The sequence below is a fragment of the Phalaenopsis equestris genome, unplaced genomic scaffold, assembly GCF_001263595.1.
Source record: "Phalaenopsis equestris unplaced genomic scaffold, ASM126359v1 Scaffold000207, whole genome shotgun sequence".
NCBI lineage: Eukaryota > Viridiplantae > Streptophyta > Magnoliopsida > Asparagales > Orchidaceae > Phalaenopsis > Phalaenopsis equestris.
In genome coordinates, this window is record NW_018164649.1 from 16868 (window position 1) to 36144 (window position 19277).

At 33.6% G+C, this 19277-nt stretch overlaps 1 protein-coding gene across 1 annotated transcript; it reads right to left on the minus strand.

Annotated features, from left to right (window-relative positions):
* Window positions 1–4838: 4838 nt before the first annotated feature.
* On the minus strand, window positions 4839–18667 carry LOC110023055 (probable phosphoribosylformylglycinamidine synthase, chloroplastic/mitochondrial). Its single transcript, XM_020722269.1, has 3 exons — window positions 18375–18667; window positions 9687–9904; window positions 4839–9540 (listed from the first exon to the last, which is right to left on the minus strand). The coding sequence occupies exons 2-3, from the start codon at window positions 9732–9734 to the stop codon at window positions 5341–5343; spliced, it is 4248 nt and encodes a 1415-aa protein (XP_020577928.1). The 5' UTR covers window positions 9735–9904; window positions 18375–18667; the 3' UTR covers window positions 4839–5340.
* Window positions 18668–19277: the final 610 nt, after the last annotated feature.

Genomic DNA, 19277 nt, shown 5'->3' on the forward strand with positions numbered 1-19277 from the left:
TAACTTTAAAGTATGACAGATCAACTTAATTCCTCTATAATTTGCACACTCTTGTGCATTTATTCTTAAAAATGGGGACCAAAGTACTCTTCCTCCACTCCTCAGGCTTATTTTTAGTTTTTAAAATAATATTAAAGAGTTTAGTAAGCCAAGAAACTCCCAAATCTCCTAAATATTTTCACACTTCAATTGGGATATCATCAGGTCCTACAGACTTTCCACCCTTAGTTTTCTTTAAAGCCCCCTCAACTTCTTTTTTACTAATGTGACGGTAAAAATGAAACGTTTTATTATTATTCACGATATTACGATCACTAAGGTCGATCGTATTTCAGAAACTTCATTAAAAAGTTTATCAAAATAACTCACCCACCTATGTTGAATATCTTTTTCTAAGAAAAGTTCTTTTTGATTTTTATATTTAATACAATTTACTTGAGTCAAATCTGTACTTTTCTTTTCTCTTTGTTTGGCTAGTTTATACATATATTTTTCACCCTCCTTAGTATCTAATCTTTTATAAAGATCATTAAAAGCAAAATTTTTAGAGTCACAGATTGTTCTTTTAGACTCCCTGCGGGCCGTTTGATATTTTTCCCAGTTCTCTAAGCTTTTACAATTTAACCAATTTTTATAACATAACTTCTTATATTTTATCTTTTCTTGCATATTATTATTCCACCACAAACTATTTTTATTCATAAAAACTTTTATTTGATTCCCCAAGCACATCTTTTGCAACTTTTATTTGATTCCCCAAGCACTATCATAACTTCTTATAATAATGCTTGTTACCTTATCCCACATAACATTTGTTTCTTCATGAACATCCCAAATTTTGAAATCTTGAATCTTACTCATAAAAGTAATTTTATTGGTGTCTTTTAGGTTCCCCCATCTAATTTTATGATGATAAGTCCTAGTAATCTTTATTTTACAACTCTTCATCATGAAATCTAGAACTAATAAATTATGTTGGGTACTTAAATTCACGATTGGAATGACCTTACAATCTTTACAATCTCGACGATCTCTTCTTCTTATAAGAAAATAATCAATTTGTGTTTTATTATATCAACTCTTATAAACTCTTATAAGTAATAAGAAGCATAAGTAATAAGAAGCTCATCTATTTTCTTGAATAAAGTATTAGTAATAACAAAATCATATGTTAAAGCAAAATCTAAAATAGTTCTACCTTCTTCATTAGTTACTCCAAGATCGTAGCCACCATGAGTATTTCTGAAGTCTTCTACCACCCTACCGCCATCTTTCATGAGCAAATATAACATACTCATTGGAAGAGAAATCAACATTATTGGATCTAGGGAATTTAGAGCATCTGTTGAGATTCCGCAGCCGATGGGTTTGATACTGCATCCCGAGAGTCTTATATTCTAGAGTATTTGTAACATTCAAAAGATTGCAAGACAGCTGTGAGGGTTATGTTCGGACCCATAATTGGAGGAACTACAACCTTATGAGCTATGAGAGGGTTGCATCATTTCTTGTGGGACTCTTACAAGAATACCAAAGTTTAAAACATAAATTATCAATCTCTTTATACTTTTCTCCAACCCATTTAGTTTCTTGAATACATAAGATACTAATTTTTCTATGAATCATAATATCAACTAATTCCATTAATTTACCATTGAGAGTACATATATTCCAAGATCTTATCCTAATATTAGTTTCATTAGTTTTATGGACTAACTTCTTTACTCGTATTCGTCCATAATGTGGAAACTCTTGTTTATTTGACACTACGTCTGGATGCCAATGTAGCGGCCCTTGCACACTTTTCACTGCATTCATACTATACAGTGTGTCGCTTACAGGGGACACCCACTTACACAATGATCAAAAAGATTCATGTCAAGATTTTTTCAACAAATTTTATGTTAGTTGTCGACGCAACCCTCCACTTTTCACATCCGAGCTTGGGACTGGCAATGTGTTATTTAAAATGTAAGTGCATTGTATCTAAAAAAAAATTGATTTTTTTTACTACTTTTAAAATCACCAAATGACATACTTAAACATTTTCAACTTTCTGGGTTGTGGTTAAGAAATACTCCATTACTTAATTTTTTTTTAAAAAAACTTTATTTAGGAGACCAAATTTGATATTAAGAATAATAACTATCTAAAATGAGAGAAATATCATTCGATAATATTATGAATCATAAATATATATAGGCAAGTCTTTATGATTAATTATCTACATAAATAAAATATGTAGAAAAATATCATTCGATGATATTATGAATCATTCAATAAATATCTACATAAATAAATTTTTTTTTCTCTTCATAATTTAGTTAAAATAGAAATATTTTATTATGGGGTATAAGTTCCATATAGAGGCAAGTCTTTACCGTTAATTATATACTAAGAGTATTGATCTCTTAAGAATTTTCCTAATTAAAATAGTGCAATTTCTTTATATTGGGATAATCATTTGATTTTTTTTTTTTAAGTCATGAATCAAATTATATTGGATTCATTTGGCTTTTTATAAGAGAAAATGGCAAAGCATTGGCTTTTTACAAGAATAAAGTTCTATTATGTTCTTCTTTAAAGTAGGTTAGAGAATTAAAGTGATGATTTACTTTATTGTTAGGGGTGTGTTTGAGAGTTGCCTTGACAACCTTGCTCTTTTTTCACATAATTAAGATGGGTTACTATGAACAAAATACCCCATGCATTTAAGATAAGACCCTTGAAATTATTGCAAAGATTCCAAAAATTTTTAAAATAAAATTGTGTTTAATTGATAAAGATGAATAAACATAATAATAAGTGAGGATGATAAAAATAGCAAAAAAAAAAAATGTGGCATGAGTTTGAAGAGAGCACTATGACTACTTAATTTTGAAAGCATCTAAGGGAGAACCATGTGGGAAGAACAGAAAGAACTGATTATAGTGTAAAGGCATTGAATCCCACCTTATTGCTAGGAATAAAAATATTACCAAGTGCATACTCACCAAATCTAAGACATTTAAATCCCTAATACAATTCAACCAATTTTTAGATTTAAAAATTTACATAAGAAATTTTGGAGATTTTCCATGTTATAAGAGGCATTAGCAGCATGTATATAACAGGAGAATTTTTTTAAATAAAATTAAAAAAAAACCAATGAACCTATAAATGAGCTCAGACATAGCAAGGATAGAATGAGATTGAATTCAAGAGAAATCTCACTCATTTAGATCCTCTTTTCTTTGAGTAACATTAAAACTGTGAAAATAAAAATCTTCGTTAGGAGACAACATACACATAAAGTCACTCGCATTCCAAATTGCAAGTGTTATACAAAGGATATAAGGAGTTAGAAGGGTTGTTATATTGAAGTGATAAGTTTGGAGTTGAGACATTGTTATTGACTTGCCCAATTATAGATGTACATTTTGATAAACCAAATTTGGAGAGAACAAAGAGGGAAGCAAGCAAAGATTTGTTGCATCATGTCAAGAGAATAAGGGAAGAAGATAACTAATTGTGAAAATAAAAATCTTCGTTAGGAGACAACATAAATTTGATTTCCAAACTTATCACTTCAATTATAGAATTCAATAATAATGTCTCAACTCCAAACTTATCACTTAACTTGAGACATTATTATTGACTTGCCCAATTATAGATGTACATTTGATAAACCAAATTTGGAGAGGACAAAGAGGGAAGCAAGCAAAGATTTGTTACATCATGTCAAGAGAATAAGGGAAGAAGATAACTAATTTAAGGCTTTCAAAGGATAATTAGTATTAATAGGCGAACTTGTGTAAGTTATAATTACTTCATGACTAGATGGCTGAGATAAGGGGGTGACATGGATATTGCTTTAGAGCCAAGTGTTAGAAGTGCAAAGAGAGCTTAAGGCAAGCTTGACTTCGTTTGAGAAGTAGAAGTTTTCCATGAAATCTTTCTTGAAGTTGAGGATTAGTGGGTTGGAGATTTGTAAGCTTGGACAAATAGCAATAATTTTTATCATAAGCAAAGATGTTTCATGTAACACAACCAATCAATCCTCAATCATATATAACTTATTAGGAGATTTTAACTTTACTGAGATTAATTGCGACGAAGCTAGGTGTGTAAATGGGTACAATGAAATGCAAGTTCTAGCCAAAAAGAGACAAAACTCGGAAGCTATAAAATTATCAACGATGAATATAACCTGATCTTTTACAATAACAACAACAAAACAACCAAGCTCACCTTTTTACTAAGCATACTATTCCGTAATACGACTCTATAAATGCATGTTAGGAGATTTTAACTTTACTGAGATTAATTGTGACGAAGCTAGGGGTGTAAATGGGTTCAATGGAATGCATGTTCCAGCCAAAAAGAGACAAGACTCGGAAGCTATAAAATTATCAGCAATGAATATAATCTGATCTTTTACAATAACTACAACAAAACAACCGAGCTCACCTTTTTACAGAGCATACTATTCCGTAATACGACTCTATAAATGCATTGGCCTTTCTAGTGGAACTCTTTTTGCCTGTTTCAGAAAAATGATAGCACAGATGAATGTATTATAAATCAAAAAAAAAAAAAATTTACACAGCTACAGGCTAAAATTAAACGAGAGAATAATCCATAGAATTATTTAGTTTCATGTATTGTTGTAAATGAAATCATGCAAAACTCCAGCTCCGGTAGTAACTATTTAGTTTTTAGAGCTTACACAATCCCCTTAGCAAAAAAAAAAAAAACTCAACATGCCTGTGCGAGAATATATATATTTTAGAGAATTAGAGTAACCTTACTAACAAATTGAGAATTGATACACGTAACTTAATCATCAAAAGAGCAGAGACAGGAAAAATTGATGCATGAATTTCATGAAAGGCCAATTTACAAAACGCATGACCAGCTGGAGTGTCTAAAGGAAAAAAGACAACCAGCACCGTAGATCAAATGTGCCAACTAAAATTGTACATAATGAACAAAAATTATACAGCGCTGGTTTTTTAAGCCAACAAAATTACATCCACAAGTTCTGATGTTTAAGCTTCTATAATTAGTCTGAATTAAATTACCGCAAACAGGAAGATTAGAATTCCAGGCTGAATAGTTTGCCTCAGACCTTATGCACCCCAAAACTCGACTAATTTCCGGAGAAAGACTTGAACAAAGAAAAATTCAACAAAACCAGCGGCCTCAATCTTATTCTGAACTATAAATATCAGCATTCTCTAGGTAGTTTGAAAAAATGATACAACAATGCCTTAATCAAGCATATGAAAAACATACTCGGGAATTAATTATTCAGGAAGAAATATAAACCTTTATCTCCGAAAGGAGAGTAATTAATATTCATAACTGCTGTGAAGAGCACCATTCCCGTGCATTCTGAAACATCTTTAACCAAGGACTGGGGCCTTTCTTCTCCACATTCCATTCCTTGGGATACCATGGGAACTGCCACATCATAAAACACCTCTCCGGATGTGGCATCATCGCCAGGTGCCTTCCATCAGGAGAACAAAGAGCCGCCACCCCAAATGGAGATCCATTAAGATTAAAGGGATATTCTTCTGTAACGCTACCATAATCATCACAGTATCTTACAGGTGCCAGATTATCCTTAAGAATTCTGTCACATATACTTTCATCAGGAAAATATGCCCTTCCTTCACCATGAGCAGCCCAAACACCCAATGTGCTTCCTTCCATTCCCTTAAACATTATAGCTGGAGAGTCCCCAATTAGCACGCTAGTAAACCGGCATTCAAACCTGCCTGATTCATTGTGAATAAACCTTGGTTGTGAGACATCACCTCCAACACCCAAGGAACCACCAACATCAGCACCCGGAACCCAACCAAGTAGAGCCATAAGCTGACAACCATTGCAGATCCCAAGGCTGAAAGTGTCAGGCCGGTAATAGAATTCCTGGAACTGCTTGAGCAGATTCTGATTGAACCTTATAGATGCTGACCAGCCCTTGGCTGAGTCCAGCACATCAGCATAACTGAAGCCACCAACAAAAGCAAGGCCACGGAAATCATTTAGGGAAATGTGTCCCTTAAGAAGATCTGACATAGCGATATCCCAAGGTTCAAATCCTGCAGCATGGAATGCGGCTGACATTTCCCGGTCCCCATTGCTCCCTTCTTCACGAATGATAGCTACCTTCGGTTTTGAAGGAGATTCCAATAACTTCATGTCTGTAAATTTTGGAGTAAAAGATAATCTCCATGAAGGATTCCTTCTGTACTTGAGGCCTTCTTTCTCAAGGTTAACACAAGAGGCCAGCCTCTGGAGGCCCTCAAGTTGAAAGCTAGTGTCCTCCCACATGTCCCTGAGGTAAGTCATATTCTCTTTTAGTTGCTGTGTTCCATCAATACGCAAGTCTATGATTGGCGATGCTGTAACCTTTCCAATAACATTCAATGAAATGCCAGCATCATCCAGCTTTTGCTTGACCAGATTAAGATTCTGTGAGCTCACCTCAAGAACAAGACCAAGTTCTTCAGCAAATAATAGATGGAGAAGATCTTCATCTTTTGAGGTCAAATTTAACTGCACACCACAGTTTCCAGCAAATGCCATTTCTAGTAAGCATATAAGAATCCCACCATCACTAATGTCATGACCAGCAGAAACCAACCGCTCAGCAAGCAATTTCTGAACAGCATCAAATGTCTTACCAAAGTAAAGAACATCATCAAGATCAGGACTCTCATCACCAATTTGATTAAAAGCCTGCAGAAGGGCAGAACCGCCCAAGCGTCGTCTTCCTTTTGCTAAGTCAATGTGCAGCAGAACACCATCATCTCCAAGTTTCAGATCTGGTGTAACTGTTAATGTTATATCCGGACAGGTCACATAAGCACTTATTACCAAATTTCCAGGTGCCTTAACAACTTCACCATCAACATGAGCTGCCATTGAGAGACTATCCTTTCCACCATCTATTGCTATACCCAGTTTGATCATGGTCTCTGACAGTGCCACAGCAGCATCATACATTGCTGCACCTTCTCCATCAAGTTTGGCTGCATACATCCAGTTACCACTAGCCTTTACATCATCAAGAGAAGTAACTTTAGCCCATACAAGATTTGTCAAGGCTTCACCAACAGCCAATCGTGCCATAGCTTTTGGATTCAAAAGACCCTTTATTGGTTGCTCACCAATGGCACAAGCTCCGCCTGTCAGGCCTGTGTAGCTCTGAGCAATAACAGCGACATCAGAAAGTGGAAGCTGCAAAGGTCCCACTGTCTGCTGCTGTGCCACAAGACCAGTAACACACCTGTCAACTTTTGTGGAGAGGAAGCGCTTTGAGCAGACTGAAGGAAGTCTGAGGACCCTCTTGAGGCATTCCATCAAGGTGGTCCCTGGAGCCATATCAATGGGTTCCTGCACATAAGGTGTCCGCTTTAACTCAAAACATTTCTGAGGCATGTCACCAAGAATTTTTTCAAGCTCAAGATCCTCTAGCGGAGGTGGAGGTGGAAGTCCCCTAGACTTGGACTGCTCAACAGCTTTGCTATCAAACAGTAAAATCCGGCCACTGCCACTGATGGTCCCAATAACTGCCATGGAGACCCTTTCCCTATCACATATTGATTGTAATAGATCCCAGCTTTCGGGTTTCACTAACAAAGCATCCTGCTCCTGGTACTCAGCACCCCATATTTCTAGAACAGACATAGTATGATCTCCCACCACTATAGCACGAATGTCAATCTCAGCTCCTTTGGGATAGATTATTTCTTTAACAACATTGCAGTTTCCACCGGCACCTTGATCATGTATGCTGATTATAGGATTATTCTCCCCCATTTCTGCACAAGCACGAATGACACGATAGAGTTTTTGAGCCATCTCCGCATCTCCTCGCTGCACAGCATTGAAATCAAGATCTGCATCATTCTGCCCGCTAACCATGCTTGATGCAGCACCACCACCCATGCCAATGCGATAGGCAGGACCACCAATCTTCACAACCAGCATGCCAACATCCGGGTCTACTTTTGATATATGAATGTGATTTATCTGCCCAATTCCTCCGCTGAACATTATCGGCTTCAACCATTCACGTCGTTCTCCATTTTGCAATCTTATACCAAATGTCCTAGTATAGCCTTGAATGAGAGGTTCTCCAAACTTGTTGCCATAATCAGAGGCCCCATTGCTAGCATCAATTAAGATCTGCAATGGAGTAGCTAAGTTCTGTGGATATGGAAAAGACTGATCTTCCCAGGGAGCATATGATCCCTCTATCTGAAGGTTACCAACACAGTAGCCAGCAGTGGAAGCAACAACAAATGACCCTTTACCAGTTGCATGTGTATCCCGGATACGACCTCCAGCACCAGTTTCAGCACCAGGGTAAGGAGCAACAGCGCAAGGGAAATTATGAGTTTCTGCAGTAAACAAAATATCAAGATCAAGCTTCGTGTAGCACAATGACGAAACAAAACCAGGCAGCATCGGATGCAAAAAATTTACTGAGAATCCCTTAATTGCACTTGAGTTATCCTTATAGCCGATTACTGAATTGTTTGGATTAGATTTCAAGGTACTCTTCACGGTCTGCATCAACGTGGTGCTGATTGGCTTTCCATCAATAATAAGTTTCCCATTAAAAAACCAGTGTCTGCTATGCTCACTGTTTGACTGGGCAATGTCAAAAAGCTCAACAGTTGTTGGATTACGCTTAATATCGTCCCTGAAAAGACTTGTATAATATTCAATATCATGTTCATCAAATGCAAGCCCCATTTTTAAGTTCATCTGTTCCAATGCTTCTTTTCCTCTCTCAATGATTGGGACTATACCAACTGGCTCAGGGACAACATCTGTCCTAAATGTGGTAAGCTTATTGGGATACACACACTCTGTCATCCTATCATGAACTATAGCAGCAAAACTATTTGCTATGTTCTCCATTGATAGATGACTTCTATCCTTGATATACAGCTGATACCTTCTGGACTTCTCCATTCGACCCACTTCTGTCAAGGTGCATGCTTGGCAAATTGATACAGCATTAGCTGACCATGCTGTTGTAAAGGACATGCGAGGTCCAACCTCAATCAGAACTGTAGAAACACCATGGGTAGGCTCTTCTAGAAAACTGTTGGTTTGCAAATTCTCAGGTTCATAAGTCTCTTGTAGAAGCCATTTAAGAATCCCAAGTTTCTCAGAAGACAATTCAGCATTGAGCCCAACATTAAAACATTGCTCAGTTTTTATATCAACAATATGATTTGAAACTTTCATCTGGATCTGCTTTAGGAGCTCTGCATTAGCACTCTCTTGAATCAAAGGTTGTCGGTAAAAGTGTATTATCTGTAGAGACTGAGAAGTCACATTACAATCTTTAGATAAAACAGTATTTAAGCCATTAGAAATAACCGCCTTTGCATTTACAAAATGCCTAGTCCTTAGAGTCCTTCCGTCATTAAAGACGGGCAAGCATCCAAAACTGAGCCTATTCTGGCGGATGTGGACGCTCCTGCATTTAGAAATTCTATGAAGAAGAAGATTCCGTCTGGTTAATATCTGAAATACAAAATAAAAAGCAAGTTAAAGTTCATCTGAAACTAAAAACAGCATCGAACACACCAAATCATGAACTATTACAAAAAAATGAATCCCACTAAACATTATATTCCAACCAAATAGAAGTAATATAAAACCATGCTTACCTTTGGTTGCAGGAAGCCAGTTGCTCCAGAATCTCCAATAGTTCCCATTATCTCACTCGAAACAAGGAGAACTCTTAATTGCAAAACAGACGTGAAGAGACTTAATTATTGATATTAATCAAGAACAAAAACAACCCAATAGGTTCATCCTTTCATTATGGAAGCTAACAAAAAGTACATGAGACAACTGTTTAGTTAATTGAAGATTTCCAATACACCTGCAATAAAATAGTTCAAAATATGAAGCATAGAATCCAAAAAATAATAATTTTTTCAACCGAAGATAATGGCAACCTCTAATTAAACTAAAGCTACAGAACAAAAGTTTATGACCACAGGTACATTTAGGCTGAAGGAAAAAATACAAAAAAGACGGCAATGAAAAAATCAACCCATTACAAGGAAAACATACCTCATGAACTGAACATTAAAAAGTTACAGCAAATCAAATTAACAAAAACACTGAGCTAGCTAGTTCATCTCTCCAACCTTGCTTGATAATAATAAAATCACCATTTGGAGATATAAAACTAACTTGAATTTCTGATACAGCTGATAAATAAAAATGTAAAAGCACAAGAAGTGAGACCAGAGAAAAAAACTGGCATATTCCATAATGATAGCAAGAACTTCTTGAGAATCAAAACCTAATATTTATGTCAAACAACAAGTCATTGGAACCATTGAATAAAAAAAAAATCAGTCGCTGCAATTTGATAAGCAATAATGCAAAGGCACAAACCATGAAACCAAGAGAAAGATTAAGCAACTTCTGAGAAAACAAACTTGCATATTATGATAATGATGACAAGCATTTTTTTAGTAGCTAATATTTATGTCTGAAAAATAAATCACTAGAAATGCTGAATAGAAAAAAAGGGAAAAAATCCTCATAAAGATTGTTGATTTTTATCTATAACAACAAACATAAATCACATAAGGAGTAAATAAGCTCTGAAAGGGTTTTCTGTTCTTCCTTTCCTCGATGTGGTAACAGTGATCTTTCTACTACTGCTGTGAAAGGTTTTACTCCCTCTCATTCTTCATGAAAGCTACCCTGTCCCAGGCTTAGACCTATGTATTTATCTTGTTAACCTTTTGCTTCCTTCTCCAACTCTCCGGATTTGGCATCTTTCCTCTCTTTGGTTTAGGCTTCTTCACCATCTTTATTATTGGTCCCAAACCATCTACATAACCTTCATACACTGGCAAATCTTCTACATCTTGGCATGCAAAAAGCACGAGTACTCCTTCTATGAACTGAAAACTATCGTTCACTTCACACATCTCTAATATTGGTACCATCTCCATCACATTTGTTCCTTGCTCAGAAGACACAGTCTGCTTCGCTGAATAAAAAATTATTGACGGATATAAAGATCGGGGCATTGCTTTGGTTGGAGAAAGCAAATGCATTCTTTTTGTAAACCTTTACAAATACAAAAGATTTGGAAATGACGGATAACAAAAGAACTTAGTTCCTAAACGAGTATATTATTATCTTTCAAAAAAGTCTTTTGAATTTTAAATTCTTTAAGAAAGATTCAAAGAAATCTCAATTTGGAGAAAAGTTTTGAACTCATCTTTGCTACAGGAATGGAACTGTAATATCTAAAATCATTAGCAAAATCACTGCTGCTTTTGTGGCTGATTCTGTTACTGCTTCAGTCCAAATTAACCTATCCGTGAGTGAGTGTACAAATCTCTTCCCATTCTCTCTTCTAAATCATATTCCCTAGAATTTAGTGGCCCAGAAGTTATTCAAGCAATTAATTATGAATGGAAACCATCTCCCTGCACCTATTGTTATACTTTTGCACATGTTGGTTCAAATTTTCCAAGTATTCTACTGCAAACCCACAATAAAAGATAAGTTCATTTCCAATAGAAACCGTGGTGGAAGTCTGGTATAAAATTAGAAGAACGCAGTTGCTAACAGAGAGGAAACCAGACCTAAGGTCACATTTTCCAATCTCTCTAGCATAACTCCTGGCCTTAACCCGCTTAATAGCATCCCAATATTTTTTTCTCTCTAAGAAACCATTCTCAGCATAAATAAGAATATAAAAGTAATGAAAATTTTGATAAAGCAAGACTAATCTTCCATGAAAATTTGTGGATGAAAGGATAGTTGTGAATTTAACCTTGTCAGAATTCCACATGATCTAAATTCTATCGTCAAAGCATAACTTAAGATTATGAAAATCCCCTTCATTAAGGAAGAGCTTAAAATATCTAGAATTGAATGGATTTTATTAAGAAAAAAAAATAAATCATTTTCTTCGCAAAAATAATGGAATACTAGTCCTAATTTCATTGTCATTGTCACTACGGATCGTAAGATTAATTTGAAAATGGACACAGCATTTTACTTTAAATGTTGAGTTTGCTTTAAAAGGATAATTCTATCTCCATTGCAAACATTATTTCTTCTATCTAAAGCTGAGGGGATTACTTGGTGTTTTCTTGAAGCTAATCATCTTGATCTTAATTTACACCACAAAGCTTGGAATATTTAAGAAAAACATAACTCAATAGTTGGAAAAGAAGTGGATAAAGATAAAGAGCCAAGCATTCCAAAGGGGAGGATATCTCAAAGTTCTCTATGAAAAGAACATAAAAAAGTAATCATAAACTTATTAAGGAGTTAAACTAAGGTAGTATTACAACTCAATATGAGATTCCAATTGTTGAATTTCTTAATTTCCAAGCATTCTCAAAAGCAATACTCATTCTTCGTTTTATAATATTGATGATATACTTACGAGCAACAAGCTTTCTTCTTTTGATAAGGGTAATCTAACTTGTACTATTGAGCAAGATAATAAAGAAGTCATAGACCTAAATTTTTCATGGATTCTTAGGATATCATTAGTGGTTATCTTAGGACTAATGCTTAATATTTCTTTCACATTATTAAAGATTTTTAATAGAGTGAAACAATAACCCATTATTTTGGTCCCTAAAAGGTTGAACCCTAAAACTCTTATATTTTAGCCTACATCTATTTGCAATGTTGTTTATAAGATTATTGCTTAAATACTTGTTAAAAGATTAAATTATGTTCTTCCCTCCTAAATTAATCATGATCGATCTAATTTTATTTATAGAGATATTACTATAATACTATTCTTGATACTGAGCTCCTTAGGGGATTCAATCACCTAAGAAAATGCCTTTACTTTCTTTCTAATATGCTGATAATATTCTATTTTTTGATGATGCAAATCATTCCACTTTAAACTGCCTTAAGAATATGATTCACATTTTATCTATCATGAGTGGGCTCAGGATTAATAAACTGTTTTAAACTTTTCTAATGTTGTAAACTCCAACTCTTCTCAACTATTTCATTCCCTCCATGATATTGATTTTAGTCCTCTCCCCTAAAAGTATTTAGGGGTCATTATCTCTTCATGTAAACTAAAAACCAATAATTGCCTGCCTATTCTTAACATTCTTACTGATTTGTGAGTGATTGAAAACACATCTTATCATACAGAGAGAATGCAATTTATTAAATCTTTTGGCTATTCCCGAAGAGGCGATGAAATAACCTAGTTGATATCTAATTTTTTAATCACAATGGTGAGCGCAATAAAATGAGCACTACTTCACGATTTCCTAAAACTCACCTTAAAAAGAAAGGTGGTCTTTGGTTCCTTCTCTTGATAATCTCAATGCCTTCTGCTGATCTAAAATCACCTATACATTATAGAATTCCAATTATTTCTTTGCTAGTTATAGTCTTAACTACTATGGGTCCATCTAGGAGAAAAAACAAACTCTACAACAACCAAAGAAAATTAAAGGCTTTTAACTTTCAATACTTACAAAAATAGTTTTCAATATCTTTACTATAATCATTGGCTTATGAGTAAATTTTTTATGTTCATGACTCAATATAAATTAATTTGGAAAAAAATGTTAAAGCTACTATTACTGATATAATGGAGAATGATCATTGGCGTTGCCTAAACCCAAAACTATGATTGAGGCTAATTGCCTCAATTACATTTGAAAGCTCAATATCTACTGCTATGGAAAAAATATCCTTTGGTATGGCAATAATGTTTTCTCGTCCAAGAAAGCTTAAAAATATTTGTATGATCACATCCCTAATATTAAATGGAGTAAGCTTATTCGGTTTAAAGACCATGCATTTAAATTTGTGTACATTGCTTTGAAAGTGAATTTTGAGCCTTAAAACTAAAGATATGCATGGTAAGAAGGGCTTCTGTGTGAATAGAAAATGTTTTATGCGAAAATGTAATTTAGAAACTCATAAGAACCAGTTTTTGAATGTTTAATTTCTATGAAACATTTTAGGATTTGCACTACCCAGTGGTTTTCATTCCTTCCAGGACACTCTTCTCTCAAGTTTTAGGGTATACCTCTTCTATCAAAAACAAAACAAACAAAAAATTAAAAATAAAGATTAAAAAGAAAATCTACTTCTTCCTTGCTATTCAAATCACTGGACATTATTCTTAGATTGGAATGAACCATATTATTTAGAGAGAGAGAGAGAGAGGTTTTTCTACAATTAATGTTGCTAAGAAATTTTGTTTTGCAATCAGACTTAAAAGCATTAAATGAAATTTTGATGAAAATAGTATAACATCTTTGACGAAAAAAAAATATAAGATCCTTGATGAGACCAGCTCATATTACTTTCTAGGATAATTGGTCGGTTGTCATTATTTGTTGGGCTCAAACATTGCTGCTTCATGGAGGATAGAGTTGTAAACGAGTCGAATACAAGCAAGCTCGGGCTTAGCTCGTGTTCGGCTCGTTAAAAATTACCATTGTTTGTGTTCAACTCGTTTATAATTTGAACACAAATTTGTTCGTGCTCAGCTTGTTTGCTTAGTGAACCGAACACAAGCTGTTAGCAAATAAAGAGTCTTTTTGACAGCCCTAGTTATGCAGGTGTAGGATGTTAAAGGTAAGGGTGAGATTTTAATCTTGTTATTTATATTAAAACATCATTTAAATACAATTTAATATATTTTTATTCTATTTTTTAATTAATAATTTTAATTGATTATAAATCTTTGTAGCCTTGTAGACAAGTAAATTATTTAAAAATAGTTTGACACGTTTGCTTAGCAAACGAATCAAACACAGGCTTTTTAGCGAGCCGAACACGAATTGTTTACGAACAACGAGCTATTTTGTGGATGTGTTTTTTTTAATAGCCCTAATCGAGGCATTTATTTTGTGGATGTGTTTTTTTTATCTTATAATCATGTTTTGTCGACTTACTGGTCTGAGTTCAAGTTATCAATAAATTTTTATTTCTTCTACCTTTTGACGGGCAATGATGTAAATGTCTCATATATCTTGCCACTCAAATACCACGCTAGTCTCAATCTAAATGTCGTTGTTTTAATCTATGTAAATGGGAACAATGATATATTGTCTCAATGATTTCGTACCCTCAGAGCCTCTTTTTGTGTTGCTTCTGATATCTTAATTCTATCAACATATTGATCAATTTTCAATCTTCTCTTTACTTTTAACTTGTCTAACTTTATTAACAACTCATAAAATGGTTGTAAAAAGAGTTGTAAATGAGTCGGATTATGGCCTTTGGTAGCTTTTGACCCGAACAGTCAGATTGCCTCTAGATCCGTGTAGGCCTTTTTTTGGGTATACAATACCATTCAAATTAATTTCATAAACTCATATTTCATTAACATATTAATCTCAGTGATTAAGTATTGTGGTTTTCTTCAAAAAATGTTGGTCTAAGATTTTATTCAATTAAAATAAAAATTAAATTGTTAATAATGGTGTGTACTTAAATAACATAAAATAAAAGGCTTTAAATTATTATTAAAAGATTTGTTATTCAAATTTAAAAACTAGGACCCACTCATATGAAAAAAAATTTAGTTTTTATATAAAAATATAGCACAATAGATTATATGGATTAATTATTTTTTAATAATACCAACGAGTTTATAGATAAAATTTCAGTTAAATATCACAACTTGAATTTAATAAAAAACTATAAAATTATAATTTATTTAATAATAATTACAATATATAATTAATTAATTCAAGTTTTCCAAATAAATTTAACCTAAATTTAATGGTTTTAACATCACTATCTCGCTTTCTTCCCCTCAGTGCAATGTGTAAAGAAAGTTGATGTCCTACCTTCATCTCCCAGACCAGCGACCCCTATCAAAGACTTCTCAAGTAGCAGACGCTGACTACAAGCAAGCTTCAACAAAAATTGCAAGGAAACTATCATTTTTGGCAAGCAATTATGTTGTCCATCTAATATATTCCCAAGCCCATCTCCATAATCTATTGTTGTTTTATTCCCGATTTCTCTCCATAGATAGGTCTATCGCATCCAATTTGTTCACAGAACCTGAAGGGAAAAGGTATAGATCAAAGATATTTAATGGGTTGTTTTGCTGCAAGTAGGATTTAATAAATTATGCGAGGATTAGGACTTACCGCAACGCATTTCTTAACATGTTTCTCCCCTTTTCGCTCATTCTCAAATTCCCAAACCCTCAACGACAAAGAAGTTAGTAAGCCGAACCGGGGATTGCTAGAACAGGCTTTGGAGGGACCAGCAACCCAACAATATGTAAAAGAGAAGAGGAGTTTGTGAGATGTGTGGATTTATCTGTCAATATAAGGATTTCCATTTGCATGATTTAAGTTAAATATTGCTTAAATCCTACACAAATTCAGCTACCACGAATTCAAATTTTTACTTATATGGGAGGGCAATTGGATATTTTGCCCCTCCTGAAATATCACTTTTATCACTCATGCAATATCACTTTTATCCCTCCTGAAATATCACTTTGGGCTTCATTGTCCTAGCCCCTCCAATGTTAAGCCTGCAGGGCAATTTGTCGCCCCTCATAAAAGAGGTAGGTTCCGCCCCTGCTTGTGTTTGATGGAAAAATATTACATCCCAATGAGCAGCGTCTGTATTTAGTGTGGAGTGCAATTTGATATTTTGCCCCTCCTGAAATATCACTTTTAACCCTCCTGAAATATCACTTAAGCCTTCGCTGCACTAGCCCCTCTCATGTTAAGCGTGGGGGTAGTTTGCCCCCCCCCCCCCCCCCCCCCACACAACACAACAACTCTAGCCCTGCTTGTGTGATCGAAAAATATTACATCCCAATGAACGTCGTGAAGATTTAGCATGGATAGTGGTTTTTATAGTAGTATTGATTATAATATCACAATACCACCAACACTATGGATGGTGGTTTTTATAGTAGTATTGATTATAATATCACAATACCACCAACACTACCATAAATACCACCAATCACACATACGCTATTCGGATGCAATATATTCTCGTGTTTGACGGTATGACACAATCACACGACGATCCACACATAATTTTTCTCCTTAAATGAGGCATATTTTAAATATTTGAGCGTAGGAAAAAAAAGAATATATATATATAAATAAGTTAGAAAGATGAAATCTTGATGCATAAAGACATTTTTGCTTTTAATTGTTGTCTATCAAAAAATGAGATTTAAGTAATTAGGATTTTGTATATCACGTAAATTCAAATTTACTAAATCCTGAATGGGTTAAATTCGAAAAATTGTTTGGCAACTGATTTATTAAATATTGTATAACCATAAATCCAAGCCCATGAAGTTAAATCCACTGGTTGTGGGATTTAGTTCATAGTCGAAATATACGGAATCAAGATTTATGGCCGAGGATTTATTTTGTTGAAAATGATAGTCTAGCGGGATTCTAATTAAATCCTGCGCAAATCCTAGGTTAAATCCGTTGCTAGACAGCCCCATATACACTCTTTAGCTGTAAATAAAATTTAAGTTATATAAAATTTAAAAAAAATTATAAATTTAAAATTAGTAAGTTATATGGTTACATTTTAAAAATTAAATTTAAATAAATTGTGATAAACTATTTAATTATATATTTCAGGATTTAAATGGCTTTAACCAAATAAAATCTCAATAATAATTAATTCTTTTTTAATAATAATTAGTAATGAATTAGTATAAGTAATAGTTGAATTATTCATTAATTAATGGAATATTAAGTTAATTTAATATAATACATTTTATGTGATTATTAAATTTTAAATCATACATTCTATTAATTATTATTTTTATTTAATTTTTGTTAGTTTTTAATTAATATATTTATATCTAATTTATTTGATTCATATCAATAATATAATTTACTAATTTTTAAAAATTATTAAATCATATTAATATAAGATAATATTCTGATTAATTAGTAAATAAAGATTTATTAAATTATTACATGTAAAATTTTTAATATAATCAAATTTAGTTAAAGATTTTAATATTAATTATTTACTAATAATATTTTAATTAGTCATTAAATTTTAATCAAATCTTACCGTTTCATCCTTTTATCCAAATTCCCGATGATCTCGAAAGCAGAACCGAAACTCTCAAAGCTTAACTTTTTCACCTTCTCCAAATTACCGATCACAGCACAAATGCACAATAGCCCAATCAAATTTCACACCAAAACCCTTATATCAGATCTCATCCATAACAAAATCAGGTCTAGATGCAATATGCGAGATTTTACTCCCAAAAACTTCAAAAACTAGGTTTCACTCAAAAAATCTAAATAAATCCAAAAGAAATTTAATAAAATTTAAGCTAAGAGGCGAACCTGAAGATAAATATGAAATATTAGAGAAAGGATACTCAAAGATAACACCTCGGTAGCCAAACAAGTAACCAAGCAAGAATATTGAGCAACCAAGCAAGAATACCGAGCAGTCGAGCCAACGCTAACTCGCCGAGGACAAAGAGAGTAAGTATATCGAAGACAAATAGACGTAGAGATTAGAAAACGAACACAAACGGCAACCCTACGCCCATGCAGCCGAAAGCCTTTCGCGATTTTGAGAGCAGAAGAAGACTCAGCAAAAGGAGAGGCGGCCGAACCCGAAAGCTTTCGAAGGCGAAGGGGAGGCCGGTTGGTTTAGGGTATATAGAATATTATATTAATTATAAAACTTATATTATATAAATACATAAAAATTATGTAACTAATACTGACATATTATTATTATTAATTTATAATATATTATAATTTATAGGATTTAAATTTTTAAAATATGCTAATTTTTTTATTTAAAAAATTTTAATTAATTATAATTTATAATATTTAATTTTATGAATATGTATTATGTATATTTAATATATATATACTTATTTATTTATTTATTTATTCTTTTCTCTCTTCTCCCTCACCCAGCTCCAACTCTCGAGCCTTGAGTTCACAAAAGGTAACTTATGATTCAAATTGTGAACACACACCTCCTAAGTTGTTTTTTGTAAACACACGCCTCGAAAGTTAGATTCAGGTGAAAGAGAAAGAGAGAGAAAGAATGAGGTAATTGAAAAGTCCCGAGTAAAGAAGTCGGGTAAAAGTTCGTAGACTGGTCTTGTCCCCTTATTCGTCTTCTTGCCTCATATTTATATAAGCATATTTGTACAATCACTTGAAGGAGGAACGGTTATGGAAACTGTTCTCAATTGCATAATGAAGAGAGAGAGCAATTATGAA